The sequence below is a fragment of the Nicotiana tabacum genome, chromosome 5, assembly GCF_000715075.1.
Source record: "Nicotiana tabacum cultivar K326 chromosome 5, ASM71507v2, whole genome shotgun sequence".
Lineage (NCBI taxonomy): Eukaryota > Viridiplantae > Streptophyta > Magnoliopsida > Solanales > Solanaceae > Nicotiana > Nicotiana tabacum.
Window position 1 is genome coordinate 111089515 of NC_134084.1, and position 17437 is coordinate 111106951.

Below are 17437 nucleotides of genomic sequence, written 5' to 3' on the forward strand. Positions count from 1 at the left end.
CGCAGAATAAACTCACTGCTCGCATAACAACTTAAAATGTAGTTGAATGTAACTAGTTTATACCCTAATTTTATTCCAACCAAACATGAGATAAACTCATTTCAAATATAATTTCGAGATTAATTATTCCTTATCCATCGTACCAAACGAGCCCTAAGAGTTTTTTTTTTTTGTGTACATGAACTTTATTTTGAGGGCAAAAAAAAGCAATCGATTCTTGGTAAATATAAACATTTGGCCTTGGTTTTTTGTCATTGGTGATTATTTCTACGCTTTGCTAGTTTAATATGCAGTTTACTTGTGTTATCTAAGAGTTTCAAAATTAAAACTTATATTCATATGAAGAAAAACATCTTTTAGTTTCACCAAACTTTGGATGAGAAATGAACAATAAAAAACTTAGACTTGGTAAATATAAGATTTCTTCTTTAAGTATGTAATCTCAACGCTTCGGACTTTCTAGCAAGGCCAGGTTCCAGCTGCAAACTCTGAAGACCTGCATCATGTTTATGACCAGAGGCGGATGCAGAATTTAAGCTAATCCTAAATAATTTTTGCCATGAACCTATGGTATTTTTAAAACTATAGGTTCAAACCTACTATTTATTATAATTTTAGTGAATTTTTACACATAAATTTATGCTTCACATCGGAAGTACTGGTTTCAGTTGAACCCGGTATTACAACTCTACATTCACCTCTGTGTCTGACCCCTAACAATCCCAAGGGAAGGAAAATTCCAAAATTTTAATATCATATTTGCAGACACAGCAGGAAACAAGGCAACAAATGATCACAAGAGAGTGGAAAGAAACAATTGCCCAACAAGATCTCCATAGGCAAATATTTCATATTTGCTACACAAGCAGCTGATCTTAAATACAGGCTATATGCATCTCTTAGACGCTATTCAATGGTTGAGCTCATATTAAGATTTTGTACTATCTGTGGAAGGTTTTCCAGGAACAAGGTGAAGAGGGTACCGATCAAGAACATTAGAAAAAATACAAGCAATATCTTTCCGATGTAGAGAGGGCTGACAGCAGCTTGTGATTTTCTCCTTGCAGAATGTGAGTTGTCTGAAACCTGCAAACAATTCAAGGCAGAGAATCAGAAAGTATGTCTGATTTTCTTCTCAGTACATAGCTTCGAGTTCAATCAATTTGAGACTGTAGCTAAACTTACTCTCCATCTAAATCACATAACCCCACAAAACTTTTGGGTGGGAGGCACCCAGAGATGAGAGGGAAATGAAAACAACAGAAAAACATTAAGGGAAGGGTCATAAAGAGTATGTCTTACACTTGAGGATTCTATGTTACTCAAAGTTTTTGAACAAACTAATATCAGATTGTTCAGCACCTTAACCAGAGTGTTATCATTCTTCTTGTAACCATATTCCCTTCTCCTCCTCCTCCTCCTTTTCAATCAAACAAGAAGAGGAGATGCCTTATCTCCTCATTTATCATGAGCATGAACAGAATTCCTTTACCTCACATTATAAAGAAAACTAGGCTAATTGCTTTTTTCAATACTGAATTATAAAAAGAAAATACACACTCTGCTTAGTATCCATTTTACACTTCCATAGGTATTCTTTTCTGTCCAATAGAGTCTAGATACGGCTATACTGCAGGAAAATTTAACACTCATAGGCCTCAAAACATTGTCAGAAGTTTGTTGCACATCCGAGAATAAGGTGTTGAATTTCTAAGAAAGGTGTGTATTACTGCTTTCCTATCCATTAGTCTACCATATTAACTAATGATCACTACCCGACAACCGAAATGGTGTCTCTGTTTTCTCAAACAATTCTCAGCATGTTCTCTCTCCTTATCTAGTATCTGATGAGTGGAGCCAGATTTAGGAAAGCAAAAGTATAGAGATTCAAATGCAAGTTTATAAGAAAGTGTGGAAATTGGCATAATGCGCATTTACATACAATTTCCTAACAAAAATTGATATATGTAACTGGATTAAGGAAAGACACTTATCTCAGGCATACATCTTATTTCACTACAATTTTCAAATATAAATTTGACATAAGTAAACTGATGAGGGTTTAAAAGCCAAATTTTTTTTAAGAGAACTACGAAGTTTCCATGTGCAAATCATCAGGAATCGTCTGAGGAGTATGCAAAGACAAAGTTCTGCCAGTGAATGAAACAATGACAATTCTGAAATAATATCCAAATACATGAGAATGCAGGGGGGGTTACTATAATGCCTTCTATTTTGTATCTGCATTCAACTGAGCCTTAAGTTTGCAGTTTGTCAGGAAATGCAAATTCAAAGCACAGGAATAAGAATAGCTACCCAAAATTGACTATGCACACGTAAACAGACACAAATACAATACATGGAGACGTGTGAGGGATTATCCTAGTAAATATAGATCGTAAACAGGAACAATATGAAAGATATTAATATTGAATTTTCAGAGAATGATGCAAGATCAAGAATGCTAAAAATTCATGAAATTCAAGAAGCGAAGAATCCATCCAAGATTAGGATTTCTTTTCCTTAAAGATTAGGATTTGTTATTTCTTATTTCCTAGTAATTTAATTCTTGTTTTAGTAGGATTATATTTGTAGTTCTAGTCAAACTAGAATTGTTAGTTGGTATCCCATTCTTACTAGAATTCTTTTTCCTATTTTAGTTAGGATAGATTTTCTTAGCCTTATTCTTATTCTAGTCTAATTAGGATTAGTTTTCCTTAACCTTACCAATTTTACTCATTGTAAGGCCTATTTAAAGGGCTTAATATGCTGAAAATAAACATTGGTGATTAGTTTTTCTAAGCTATTGCTTCAAAAACGTGATTTACTTTTTATTTCATTGTTCTTCCTTTATTCAACGCTTCTTGCAATCTTGCGGGATTGGGGAACGTGTGGGTGAGGTTTATTTCCATCTTACATTCTTCTAACGTGAGTTTGAAGAACGCTTTCGCTAGTTTTGTGAAAAACTTTAGCGGGGTGCTTTTGTTTTTCTCTCTTCTTTGTACTTGAGAGGTGCAAAACCTTGAAAGTACATTAATTTGGTATCAGAGCTCATGTTCCAGGTCCGAATTCTTGATTTGCTACTTTATTCATCGTGTCACCAAACAAGAAAATACCAAGTTCAGGATCCTTTTCAAGATCCTCTTCAATGGATCTTCAATTACAAGTTCATAAATTAAGAATTAGAATCCTTGAACGAGACAACGAAGAAATTAAAGTGCAGCTAAATAACTTGAAGGAATCAATGGAGAATCTGACAAAATTAGTTGAAGGTTTGGTGTTTCAATATCAACTACCAACTCCGCCACAACGCCTACAACCGCCACATCTACCACTTCTATATCCACCAATTCATTCACAAACAACTGAAGAGGTTGAAGCTGACCAAGGCACAAGAGAACCAAGGCACTATGCCCATTATGATAAATATTCAGATAATCAGGGGCGTGAAGAAGACAAAGCTGATAAAGACCAATATCAAAGAGACGAGGAACATGCATTAGATCCAAAACTTGAGGAATTACCACCAAAGTTTTATGACGATCCATTGGATTATCCAGCCATATGTGTTGTTGACTTTTCACCGTCCAGAGATGCTCAACACAATATTGACTTGATTGTTGACTCAATCAATCCAAACAAGGCAACATATTGCGTTAATTCTAAAGTTCATAGAAATATGCTAGAACAAGAGGAAAAATTACCTATAAAGGAGTGGATAATGGAGAGTTTGAGACCAGATATTGGAGAGACAAGATGTCTTAACGTCATAAGTATATATGGCTATCATCAAAGTGTCTGTTGGTGTATGAGCGATGCAATTGATGCATTCCCAAGAAGAGCGTTGATCTCCATGCTTAACTCAAAGCTAGACATGGAGTTAGTTAAGTTTATACCAATAACTTCATATCGTAAGTTGAAGTTTGAGAGTCCATATAGAAAGATTACATGGAGAAGACTTGGTAGAAAGTTGAAACATAGAAAGTGGGATTTAGTTCGACCATATGCCAAATTTGCTTATAACGTGAAGAAGCTCTATGATAAACTAGCAAAATGTAACTTAAAACCTGGTGAGCATTGGGTCCCCATTTTTTCCCCCTTGGGTGTCCGTTCTTACTATAGCAAATCTTGCGCCATCTATGGAAGCTGTTAGACTCGAGGACGAGTCTTTTTCAACCAGGGGAGAATGATGCAAGATCAAGAATGCTAAATGAAAATGTTGGTTTATGTTTAGTTAACAATGGCATGCTGAAAATGTTGGTTTATGTTTAGTCAACAATGGCATGCCAATTGGAAGAGTTGGTGGAAAGAGTTGGTGTGGATGCTAGGAGGAAGCTTCCTCCTTTGATGTCACCCATGACATCAAGAGGAGGTCTTTACCTCTATAAATAGATGCACTCCTTCACTTGTAGAAATCATCCCAAAATAATACAATACATTGTAGTGAGTAGAGAGTTAAGAGAGAAATTCTCTTAAGTGTAATTGGGAAATCTCCCCTTCCTTTGTTAATATTAAAAGGGCAATTGTTCTCTGGTGGACGTAGGATTATTTTGATCCGAACCACGTTAAATCTTGTGTTCTTTCTTTTACGTTTCCGCTAACAATTGGTATCAGAGCGACAGGATTCTTTAACGATCCAAGGAGAAAGAACAAGCAAATATAAGTTCCATGAAGTTTGAAATTGATAGATTCAATGGACGCAACAACTTCAATATCTGGAAGATCCAGATGATGGCGTTACTGCGGAGGGAAGGTTCAATCCATGCTATTGACGGAAAGTATCCTACGGATATATCAGCTCCCGACAAGGAGAAGATTGAAGGGGATGCATTGAGTGCAATCCAACTATCCCTTGCACCTAACGTGCTTTGTGAAGTGAGTACGGGTACCGAAGAGACGGCCAAACAGTTGTGGGAAAAGCTAGAAGGGCTATACCAAAACCGATCAGTGACAACAAAAATGTTGTTACAACGGCGTCTTCACACATTTAAGATGGGGTCAGGTACTTCGTTACAAGATCATTTAGATGCATTTAATAAACTTGTCATGGACTTACAGATTGCAGGAATTAAAAGGGAGGAGGAGACGCTTGCATGTGCTTTGCTATTTTCATTGACTTCAGGATATCGTGATATTGAGAATTCAATAATGTATAGCAAGGAGCCTATCAAGCTTGAGCAAGTGCGGCAGGCACTTAACTCTAGTGATGTGCGGAGGCACATTGAAGGAGATAGAGATGACCAGGCAAGTGGCCTCTTTGTTAGAAGCCGGACTAGCCAATAGGGAAAGACCAAATCAAAGCACAGATCAAAGTCTCGTGTGAACAAGAAGAATACAGAGTGTTGGGGTTGTGGCAAGAAGGGGCACTTTGAACGAGATTGCCCAATGTCAAAGTCCAAGGAAAAGGCGAGTGCATCTACAGTTGAACAGGTACATAATTTTGATAATGATTATGTACTAACAACATCGTGTAATAATAATAGTAGTTATGAAAACAAATGGGTGTTAAGACTCTGCTTGTACTCTGCATATGACGTTCCGAAAAGACTGGTTTAGCAGCTACGAGAAAAGTGGAGGAACCGTAGTAATGGGCAATAATGCAACTTGTGCAATAGTTGGCATTGGCTCAGTTCGGGTTCGCTGCCATGATGGAATCGTGAGGACTATTACACAAGTCCGTCATGTTCCTGATCTGAAGAAGAATTTGATCTCCTTGGGTACTCTGGATGAACAAGGCTACAGGTACATGAGCGAAGCAGGAACTATGAAGGTGACTACATGAGCGAAGCAGGAACTATGAAGGTGACTAAAGGTTCTTTAGTCATGCTGAAAGGCAAGCTGGAGAACGGCCTTTACACATTGGCTGGAAGCACCATTGTTGGCTCTGCAAATGCATCTACAGTGCAGTTATCTAATGATGACAAGGCAAGACTATGGCACATGAGACTGGGTCATATGAGCGCACGTGGACTGGAGATGTTGAGCAATCGTAAACTTTTGGAAGGTGAGAAGATCAGCACGCTTGACTTCTGTGAGCACTGCGTTCTAGGGAAGCAGAAGAAGGTCAGCTTCAGCACTGGCAAACACAAGACAAGAGGAGTGCTAGACTACAACCATTCAGATTTATGGGGTCCTTCTAAACTTCCATCGAAGGGCGGAAAGAGGTATCTTCTCATTTTTATTGATGATTTCTCACGAAAGGTTTGGGTGTATTTTTTGAAGGCAAAAAGTGATGCTTTTGAAGCATGTAAAGAGTGGAAGATTTTGGTTGAAAATCAAATGGAGCGGAAAATCAAGTATCTTTGCACAGACAATGGCTTGGAGTTTTGCAATGAAGAGTTTAATGAATTCTGCAAGGTTCATGGGATCTCAAGACATAGGACTGTCAGGCATACCCCACAGCAGAATGGAGTTGCCGAGAGAATGAACAGAACTCTTCTTGAAAAGGCTCGTTGTATGCTCCTACAAGCCAAAATGTCCAAAGTATTTTGGGCTGAAGCAGTTCACACTGCTGCTCATATTGTCAATCGATCTCCAGCATCGGCAATTGACTTTAAGACTCCGAATGAGGTATGGTCAGGTGAACCCTCTAACTATTCATACTTACGAGTATTTGGGTGTCCAGCTTATTATCACGTTAATGAAGGAAAGCTTGAACCAAGGGCTAAGAAGGCCATATTCGTAGGGTATGTGGATGGAGTAAAAGGGTACAAACTTTGGTGTTTGTCTTTACTCAAATTTATAGTTAGTAGAGATGTCACCTTCGATGAATCCTCTATACTTGATCCCCGTAAAGTTTCCGTGGAGTTTTCAGGAAACAAGAACAACGAGCAGGTGGAGCTTCCGGTGGAGCTTGCCAAGGAAAAGGATCAAGAGACTCAGGTTAAAGATGAGTCAGAAGATGTAGGCGTTGAAGAACTTGCTGTCAATGAACCATACACAATTGCGAAGGGGAGGGAGAAGAGGCAGACACGAGAACCGGAACGCCTTATAAATCAAGCAAACTTGATTGCATATGCGTTCGTAGCTGCACAAGAAGAGATTAAAGATCTGGAGCCCTCCTCGTATATTGAAGCAACTTCTTGCAAGGATGCCGCACAATGGCGGTTAGCCATGACTGAAGAGATGGAGTCTCTTCACAAGAATCAGACATGGGTCTTAGTGAAAAGACAAAAGGGGAAGAGGACAGTTGGATGCAAGTGGGTCTACCGAAAGAAAGAGGGAATTCCTGAAGTGGAAGATGCTAGGTTCAAGGCGAGATTGGTTGCAAAAGGTTTCAGCCAAAAGGAGGGAATTGACTACAATGAGATTTTCTCTCCGGTCGTGAAGCATAGCTCAATTCGCGTGCTACTAGCATTGGTTGCACAATTTGACTTAGAGCTTCAACAGCTTGATGTCAAAACTGCTTTCTTACACGGTGATCTAGAAGAGACAATCTATATGGATCAACCTGAAGGTTTCCTAGCTGAGGGAAAAGAAGATCACGTATGCCAACTAAAGAAGTCTTTGTATGGTTTGAAGCAATCCCCTAGACAGTGGTACAAGAGGTTTGATGCATTCATGACTATACATGAATTCTCAAGGAGTGCATTTGATAGTTGTGTGTATCACAAGAAGATGTCTGGTAACTCAATGATTTATTTACTGTTGTATGTTGATGATATGCTTATTGCTGCTAACAACATTACAGAGATAAATGCTTTGAAGAAACTATTGAGTAAGGAATTTGACATGAAGGATTTAGGAGCTGCAAAGAAAATCCTTGGTATGGAGATTTCAAGAGAAGACGATGTTGTACATCTTTCTCAGAAGAGGTATATTGAAAGGGTTTTCGAGAGATTCAATATGCAAACGTGCAAGCCTGTAAGTACACCATTAGCTCCTCATTTTAAACTTTCAGAGTCACAAATGCCTCAGTCTGAGGATGAGGTGGAGCATATGTCAAAGATTCCTTATGCCAGTGCAGTTGGTAGTATTATGTATGCTATGGTATGCACACGTCCAGATATTGCTCAATCTGTAAGTGTGGTAAGTAGATACATGTCCAACCCAGGAAAGAGGCATTGGGAAGCTATCAAGTGGATATTGAGATATCTCAAAGGAGCTTCTGGTGTTGGTCTTACCTTTCGAAAAAGTGGTACAGGTATTTCAATTCTCGGTTATGTGGATTCTGACTATGCAGGAGATCTTGACAGAAGAAGGTCCACAACTGGATACATCTTTACCCTCGTTGGCAGTGCCGTCAGTTGGAAGTCGACTTTGCAGCCGATTGTCGCTTTGTCTACGACAGAAGCAGAATACATGGCAGCAGCGGAGGCGGTAAAGGAAGCTATCTGGTTGAAAAGTTTAGTAGCGGAATTGAATTTGGTTCAGCTGGAATCAACTCTTAGATGTGATAGTCAGAGTGCTATTCATCTAATGAAAAATCAGAGATTTCATGAGCGCACTAAACACATTGATGTCAGATTTCATTTTATTCGAGATGTTATTGATGAGGGAACTATCAAGGTCGTGAAGGTTATCACAGACGATAATGCTGCAGACATGTTGACCAAGATAGTCCCGCACGCTAAGTTTGCACACTGCAAGGACTTGGCGGGGGTGTGCATCAACTGATGCAACTCCGAAGATAACAGTTGCTAGGTGGAGGTGGTATGTTCAACAATGGTTTGATTCTTCTTGTTTCTTACAACGGGGTTGCCCAGTAAGCTTAGAAGTTTTGGCCAGAGTTGTTCACACGCTCGAAACGCAAACCAAGGTGGAGATTGAAAATGTTGGTTTATGTTTAGTTAACAATGGCATGCTGAAAATGTTGGTTTATGTTTAGTCAACAATGGCATGCCAATTGGAAGAGTTGGTGGAAAGAGTTGGTGTGGATGCTAGGAGGAAGCTTCCTCCTTTGATGTCACCCATGACATCAAGAGGAGGTAGTTTGATGTCACCAATGACATCAAGAGGAGGTCTTTACCTCTATAAATAGATGCACTCCTTCACTTGTAGAAATCATCCCAAAATAATACAATACATTGTAGTGAGTAGAGAGTTAAGAGAGAAATTCTCTTAAGTGTAATTGGGAAATCTCCCCTTCCTTTGTTAATATTAAAAGGGCAATTGTTCTCTGGTGGACGTAGGATTATTTTGATCCGAACCACGTTAAATCTTGTGTTCTTTCTTTTACGTTTCCGCTAACACTAAAAATTCATGAAATTCAAGAAGCGAAGAATCCATCCAAGATTAGGATTTCTTTTCCTTAAAGATTAGGATTTGTTATTTCTTATTTCCTAGTAATTTAATTCTTGTTTTAGTAGGATTATATTTGTAGTTCTAGTCAAACTAGAATTGTTAGTTGGTATCCCATTCTTACTAGAATTCTTTTTCCTATTTTAGTTAGGATAGATTTTCTTAGCCTTATTCTTATTCTAGTCTAATTAGGATTAGTTTTCCTTAACCTTACCAATTTTACTCATTGTAAGGCCTATTTAAAGGGCTTAATATGCTGAAAATAAACATTGGTGATTAGTTTTTCTAAGCTATTGCTTCAAAAACGTGATTTACTTTTTATTTCATTGTTCTTCCTTTATTCAACGCTTCTTGCAATCTTGCGGGATTGGGGAACGTGTGGGTGAGGTTTATTTCCATCTTACATTCTTCTAACGTGAGTTTGAAGAAAGCTTTCGCTAGTTTTGTGAAAAACTTTAGCGGGGTGCTTTTGTTTTTCTCTCTTCTTTGTACTTGAGAGGTGCAAAACCTTGAAAGTACATTAATTTGGTATCAGAGCTCATGTTCCAGGTCCGAATTCTTGATTTGCTACTTCATTCATCGTGTCACCAAACAAGAAAATACCAAGTTCAGGATCCTTTTCAAGATCCTCTTCAATGGATCTTCAATTACAAGTTCATAAATTAAGAATTAGAATCCTTGAACGAGACAACGAAGAAATTAAAGTGCAGCTAAATAACTTGAAGGAATCAATGGAGAATCTGACAAAATTAGTTAAAGGTTTGGTGTTTCAATATCAACTACCAACTCCGCCACAACGCCTACAACCGCCACATCTACCACTTCTATATCCACCAATTCATTCACAAACAACTGAAGAGGTTGAAGCTGACCAAGGCACAAGAGAACCAAGGCACTATGCCCATTATGATAAATATTCAGATAATCAGGGGCGTGAAGAAGACAAAGCTGATAAAGACCAATATCAAAGAGACGAGGAACATGCATTAGATCCAAAACTTGAGGAATTACCACCAAAGTTTTATGACGATCCATTGGATTATCCAGCCATATGTGTTGTTGACTTTTCACCGTCCAGAGATGCTCAACACAATATTGACTTGATTGTTGACTCAATCAATCCAAACAAGGCAACATATTGCGTTAATTCTAAAGTTCATAGAAATATGCTAGAACAAGAAGAAAAATTACCTATAAAGGAGTGGGTAATGGAGAGTTTGAGACCAGATATTGGAGAGACAAGATGTCTTAACGTCATAAGTATATATGGCTATCATCAAAGTGTCTGTTGGTGTATGAGCGATGCAATTGATGCATTCCCAAGAAGAGCGTTGATCTCCATGCTTAACTCAAAGCTAGACATGGAGTTAGTTAAGTCTATACCAATAACTTCATATCATAAGTTGAAGTTTGAGAGTCCATATAGAAAGATTACATGGAGAAGACTTGGTAGAAAGTTGAAACATAGAAAGTGGGATTTAGTTCGACCATATGCCAAATTTGCTTATAACGTGAAGAAGCTCTATGATAAACTAGCAAAATGTAACTTAAAACCTGGTGAGCATTGGGTCCCCATTTTTTTCCCCTTGGGTCTCCGTTCTTACTATAGCAAATCCTGCGCCATCTATGGAAGCTGTTAGACTCGAGGACGAGTCTTTTTCAACCAGGGGAGAATGATGCAAGATCAAAAATGCTAAAAATTCATGAAATTCAAGAAGCGAAGAATCCATCCAAGATTAGGATTTCTTTTCCTTAAAGATTAGGATTTGTTATTTCTTATTTCCTAGTAATTTAATTCTTGTTTTAGTAGGATTATATTTGTAGTTCTAGTCAAACTAGAATTGTTAGTTGGTATCCCATTCTTACTAGAATTCTTTTTCCTATTTTAGTTAGGATAGATTTTCTTAGCCTTATTCTTATTCTAGTCTAATTAGGATTAGTTTTCCTTAACCTTACCAATTTTACTCATTGTAAGGCCTATTTAAAGGGCTTAATATGCTGAAAATAAACATTGGTGATTAGTTTTTCTAAGCTATTGCTTCAAAAACGTGATTTACTTTTTATTTCATTGTTCTTCCTTTATTCAACGCTTCTTGCAATCTTGCGGGATTGGAGAACGTGTGGTGAGGTTTATTTCCATCTTACATTCTTCTAACGTGAGTTTGAAGAACGCTTTCGCTAGTTTTGTGAAAAACTTTAGCGGGGTGCTTTTGTTTTTCTCTCTTCTTTGTACTTGAGAGGTGCAAAACCTTGAAAGTACATCAATTTGGTATCAGAGCTCATGTTCCAGGTCCGAATTCTTGATTTGCTACTTTATTCATCGTGTCACCAAACAAGAAAATACCAAGTTCAGGATCCTTTTCAAGATCCTCTTCAATGGATCTTCAATTACAAGTTCATAAATTAAGAATTAGAATCCTTGAACGAGACAACGAAGAAATTAAAGTGCAGCTAAATAACTTGAAGGAATCAACGGAGAATCTGACAAAATTAGTTGAAGGTTTGGTGTTTCAATATCAACTACCAACTCCGCCACAACGCCTACAACCGCCACATCTACCACTTCTATATCCACCAATTCATTCACAAACAACTGAAGAGGTTGAAGCTGACCAAGGCACAAGAGAACCAAGGCACTATGCCCATTATGATAAATATTCATATAATCAGGGGCGTGAAGAAGACAAAGCTGATAAAGACCAATATCAAAGAGACGAGGAACATGCATTAGATCCAAAACTTGAGGAATTACCACCAAAGTTTTATGACGATCCATTGGATTATCCAGCCATATGTGTTGTTGACTTTTCACCGTCCAGAGATGCTCAACACAATATTGACTTGATTGTTGACTCAATCAATCCAAACAAGGCAACATATTGCGTTAATTCTAAAGTTCATAGAAATATGCTAGAACAAGAGGAAAAATTACCTATAAAGGAGTGGGTAATGGAGAGTTTGAGACCAGATATTGGAGAGACAAGATGTCTTAACGTCATAAGTATATATGGCTATCATCAAAGTGTCTGTTGGTGTATGAGCGATGCAATTGATGCATTCCCAAGAAGAGCGTTGATCTCCATGCTTAACTCAAAGCTAGACATGGAGTTAGTTAAGTCTATACCAATAACTTCATATCGTAAGTTGAAGTTTGAGAGTCCATATAGAAAGATTACATGGAGAAGACTTGGTAGAAAGTTGAAACATAGAAAGTGGGATTTAGTTCGACCATATGCCAAATTTGCTTATAACGTGAAGAAGCTCTATGATAAACTAGCAAAATGTAACTTAAAACCTGGTGAGCATTGGGTCCCCATTTTTTTCCCCTTGGGTCTCCGTTCTTACTATAGCAAATCTTGCGCCATCTATGGAAGCTGTTAGACTCGAGGACGAGTCTTTTTCAACCAGGGGAGAATGATGCAAGATCAAGAATGCTAAAAATTCATGAAATTCAAGAAGCGAAGAATCCATCCAAGATTAGGATTTCTTTTCCTTAAAGATTAGGATTTGTTATTTCTTATTTCCTAGTAATTTAATTCTTGTTTTAGTAGGATTATATTTGTAGTTCTAGTCAAACTAGAATTGTTAGTTGGTATCCCATTCTTACTAGAATTCTTTTTCCTATTTTAGTTAGGATAGATTTTCTTAGCCTTATTCTTATTCTAGTCTAATTAGGATTAGTTTTCCTTAACCTTACCAATTTTACTCATTGTAAGGCCTATTTAAAGGGCTTAATATGCTGAAAATAAACATTGGTGATTAGTTTTTCTAAGCTATTGCTTCAAAAACGTGATTTACTTTTTATTTCATTGTTCTTCCTTTATTCAACGCTTCTTGCAATCTTGCGGGATTGGGGAACGTGTGGGTGAGGTTTATTTCCATCTTACATTCTTCTAACGTGAGTTTGAAGAACGCTTTCGCTAGTTTTGTGAAAAACTTTAGCGGGGTGCTTTTGTTTTTCTCTCTTCTTTGTACTTGAGAGGTGCAAAACCTTGAAAGTACATTAATTTGGTATCAGAGCTCATGTTCCAGGTCCGAATTCTTGATTTGCTACTTTATTCATCGTGTCACCAAACAAGAAAATACCAAGTTCAGGATCCTTTTCAAGATCCTCTTCAATGGATCTTCAATTACAAGTTCATAAATTAAGAATTAGAATCCTTGAACGAGACAACGAAGAAATTAAAGTGCAGCTAAATAACTTGAAGGAATCAATGGAGAATCTGACAAAATTAGTTGAAGGTTTGGTGTTTCAATATCAACTACCAACTCCGCCACAACGCCTACAACCGCCACATCTACCACTTCTATATCCACCAATTCATTCACAAACAACTGAAGAGGTTGAAGCTGACCAAGGCACAAGAGAACCAAGGCACTATGCCCATTATGATAAATATTCAGATAATCAGGGGCGTGAAGAAGACAAAGCTGATAAAGACCAATATCAAAGAGACGAGGAACATGCATTAGATCCAAAACTTGAGGAATTACCACCAAAGTTTTATGACGATCCATTGGATTATCCAGCCATATGTGTTGTTGACTTTTCACCGTCCAGAGATGCTCAACACAATATTGACTTGATTGTTGACTCAATCAATCCAAACAAGGCAACATATTGCGTTAATTCTAAAGTTCATAGAAATATGCTAGAACAAGAAGAAAAATTACCTATAAAGGAGTGGGTAATGGAGAGTTTGAGACCAGATATTGGAGAGACAAGATGTCTTAACGTCATAAGTATATATGGCTATCATCAAAGTGTCTGTTGGTGTATGAGCGATGCAATTGATGCATTCCCAAGAAGAGCATTGATCTCCATGCTTAACTCAAAGTTAGACATGGAGTTAGTCAAGTTTATACCAATAACTTCATATCGTAAGTTGAAGTTTGAGAGTCCATATAGAAAGATTACATGGAGAAGACTTGGTAGAAAGTTGAAACATAGAAAGTGGGATTTAGTTCGACCATATGCCAAATTTGCTTATAACGTGAAGAAGCTCTATGATAAACTAGCAAAATGTAACTTAAAACTGGTGAGCATTGGGTCCCCATTTTTTCCCCCTTGGGTCTCCGTTCTTACTATAGCAAATCTTGCGCCATCTATGGAAGCTGTTAGACTCGAGGACGAGTCTTTTTCAACCAGGGGAGAATGATGCAAGATCAAGAATGCTAAAAATTCATGAAATTCAAGAAGCGAAGAATCCATCCAAGATTAGGATTTCTTTTCCTTAAAGATTAGGATTTGTTATTTCTTATTTCCTAGTAATTTAATTCTTGTTTTAGTAGGATTATATTTGTAGTTCTAGTCAAACTAGAATTGTTAGTTGGTATCCCATTCTTACTAGAATTCTTTTTCCTATTTTAGTTAGGATAGATTTTCTTAGCCTTATTCTTATTCTAGTCTAATTAGGATTAGTTTTCCTTAACCTTACCAATTTTACTCATTGTAAGGCCTATTTAAAGGGCTTAATATGCTGAAAATAAACATTGGTGATTAGTTTTTCTAAGCTATTGCTTCAAAAACGTGATTTACTTTTTATTTCATTGTTCTTCCTTTATTCAACGCTTCTTGCAATCTTGCGGGATTGGGGAACGTGTGGGTGAGGTTTATTTCCATCTTACATTCTTCTAACGTGAGTTTGAAGAACGCTTTCGCTAGTTTTGTGAAAAACTTTAGCGGGGTGTTTTTGTTTTTCTCTCTTCTTTGTACTTGAGAGGTGCAAAACCTTGAAAGTACATCAACTTCCCTTTATTAATCATTTCCAAAATACTGTCTACTTTTTTTGCGGAGAAGCTTTTAGTATCACAGTGGAGTAATACACAATCAAATTGTTATTTTGGAACTCCTTTACAAATTTTCATACTGCTTCAATCTAATATGTTTCTATTAAGCACATGAAAAAGAACAAAGAAAAAAGCAACTAGTTAAATGTGAGCCTACTACATTTTAACTTCCAAGACATGTTAAATGCGGATATTCAAATTGGGACATGGAAAGAACGATAATTCATGTAAAAGGATAGGTAATTTGATTTGTGTGGTTTCAATCATACCGGAGGAACATATGCTGGTTGCGCTGCTGCGTAGTCGTCGGGCATCCCTCTTGAAAAACCTGCTGCAAGAGAATAACAAAAATTCTTACCACTGACAATTTCCTATTTCTAAGTAATTCAGGTATGAAAAACAATTAAATATCATAATAGTTTACTTGTTGTCTCAGTGGCTGGCTGCAATTTCCATCCTTTGCCGTAATTCACAAGAATTGAGTTGGGGCCAAAAATGACAGATACTTCCCCATCTTTAACAGCTTCAATATAGGCTACTGGTGGGTTTGCCAAGATAGAATCAATCCTACTGTCATTGATAAATTTCAGCGCGAATTTTGCCTCTGTTCCAGCAGCAAATCGCCAAGTCTTGTCGGTGCATTTGCAAATCACTTCCACAAACTACAATGCAGAAATTAGAAAGATCAATTTCAATCTCTGATTGCAAAAACACCCAGCTTTTTTATAAGTAAAATATTCCAAATTTCATTCTGCTGAATGATCAAATGGGCAACAATCAACTGTTTTCAAGCACATAATTTCAGAAGGGTCAGAAAAGTACAATATCACTCAGAAACTTCAAGGTAGCCATTAGAAAATGAACAATTCTAGTAGAAATTAGAAACAACAATTTTACTTACTGATAACAAGAATACCCAATTTCATAGTGAAGTGAATGATATACCATAATTTCAGAAGGATCAACGGATAATATCACTTTCAGAAACCTCAAGGTAACAATTAGAAAATGAACTATTCTTGTACTGATAGAAAAGAGTAAAAACCAATTTTAGTTGCTGATTACAAAACTACGCAATTTCATTATGCACTGAACGATAATTAATTGTATAGCAGAATTTCATAAGGATGAAGGGGAACCTTAGAGCAATGATAAAGTTGTCTCCATGTGACCTATAGGTCACGGGTTAGAGCCGTAGAAGCACCCACTAATGCTTGCATTAGGGTAGGCTGTCTACATCACACCCCAAGGGGTGCGGCCCTTCCCGGACCCTGCATGAACACGGTTCACCTTGTGCACCAGGTTGTCCTTTTAAAATTTCATAAGAATCAAATGATAATATCACTTCCAGAAACCTCAAGGTAGCAATTAGTTAATGAACTATTCTAGTCGAATTTAGAAAGAAAAAAAAGGAGAAAATCTTTAGTTGCAGAATACAAGAACACTCAATTTCATTGTGAGCTAAATGATCAAGCAGTCAATAAAGAACTGTATGAAAAAACACAAATTTCAGTAGGATCAACAGATAATATCATTTTTACAAAATTCAGGATAGCAATTAACAAAATGAAATATTCTAGTAGATATAAAACGACTGATTACAAAAGAGGGACAATTTCATTATGAACTGAATGGTCAAACGAACAATAATTAACCATATAAGAACCATGAATTCAGAAAAACTTACAGAAATTACAACATAGCAATTCGGAAAAAGAGAAAAACAATTACAATTCGAACTGAAGGATCAAAATGGTCAATTCCACAAACTACGGGAATAAAAATCAGATATTGAATTCACATTGTTAATCATGAAAAATACCCAATATCATGTTAAACTGAATGATCAATCTGGTCAACTATAAGCAGGAATCAAAGCCGTAATTGCAAAAAGAAAAAAGAAAAAAGATAGCGGAATTACAGAATGAGATTGGTCTGTGGGTTGGTTGACTTCTGTTTCTTCTTTCTGCTCTCCCATGAGCTGATTACTTTTGAAGAATAAAGAGAAAGTCAATCTGGTGGTAGAAACTGGAATGGATTATCCTTCACGTGACGGGGGGTAAAGTGCAGGAATGGCCATTCTTTGGGCTGTTATTTAAGTTTCAACCAGGATTTAAAAATTATTTAAAGCTTAGCCCTTAAAAAGGGGCAGCCTCCTCCCTCCTCCTCTCTATTTTTTCCTTCTCGTTTCTTCTGCCCGTTTCTCTTCTTCAATTCTTTTTCTTTCACATCTCTTAACTCTTAATTTATCTCTACTACACAAAATACTTTCTGCCAAAGAAATCATTTTTTCACCAATAATTCATAAATTAACATAGCTCCATTCATATACACATTCAACGATGAAATCTATATCACTTTTATTTTAATTAACAACAAAAATTTCACCTTCAAATTGTTAGGCTTT

At 37.1% G+C, this 17437-nt stretch overlaps 1 protein-coding gene across 2 annotated transcripts; it reads right to left on the minus strand.

Annotated features, from left to right (window-relative positions):
• Positions 1-804: 804 nt before the first annotated feature.
• LOC107799842 (uncharacterized) lies at positions 805-17237 on the minus strand. 2 transcript variants are annotated; one of them, XM_075253957.1, is made up of 4 exons: positions 16952-17237; positions 15455-15692; positions 15300-15361; positions 805-1086 (listed from the first exon to the last, which is right to left on the minus strand). In XM_075253957.1, exons 1-4 carry the CDS (start codon positions 17006-17008, stop codon positions 907-909), a joined length of 537 nt encoding a protein of 178 aa, XP_075110058.1. In that variant the 5' UTR covers positions 17009-17237; the 3' UTR covers positions 805-906. The 2 variants fall into 2 exon arrangements, with proteins under 2 accessions (XP_075110058.1, XP_075110059.1); XM_075253958.1 differs by having other exon boundaries at positions 15300-15358; positions 16952-17214.
• Positions 17238-17437: the final 200 nt, after the last annotated feature.

Bases quoted from the DNA above. Each gene is read 5' to 3' on its own strand.
- LOC107799842 (XM_075253957.1), bottom strand. From the start codon at position 17,008: ATGGGAGAGCAGAAAGAAGAAACAGAAGTCAACCAACCCACAGACCAA. The intron at 15,693-16,951 runs GTAATTCCGCTA...TCTGCATTGTAG, and splicing joins CCACAGACCAATCTCATTCT to TTTGTGGAAGTGATTTGCAA. The intron at 15,362-15,454 runs GTAAACTATTAT...ATTCTCTTGCAG, and splicing joins GCCAGCCACTGAGACAACAA to CAGGTTTTTCAAGAGGGATG.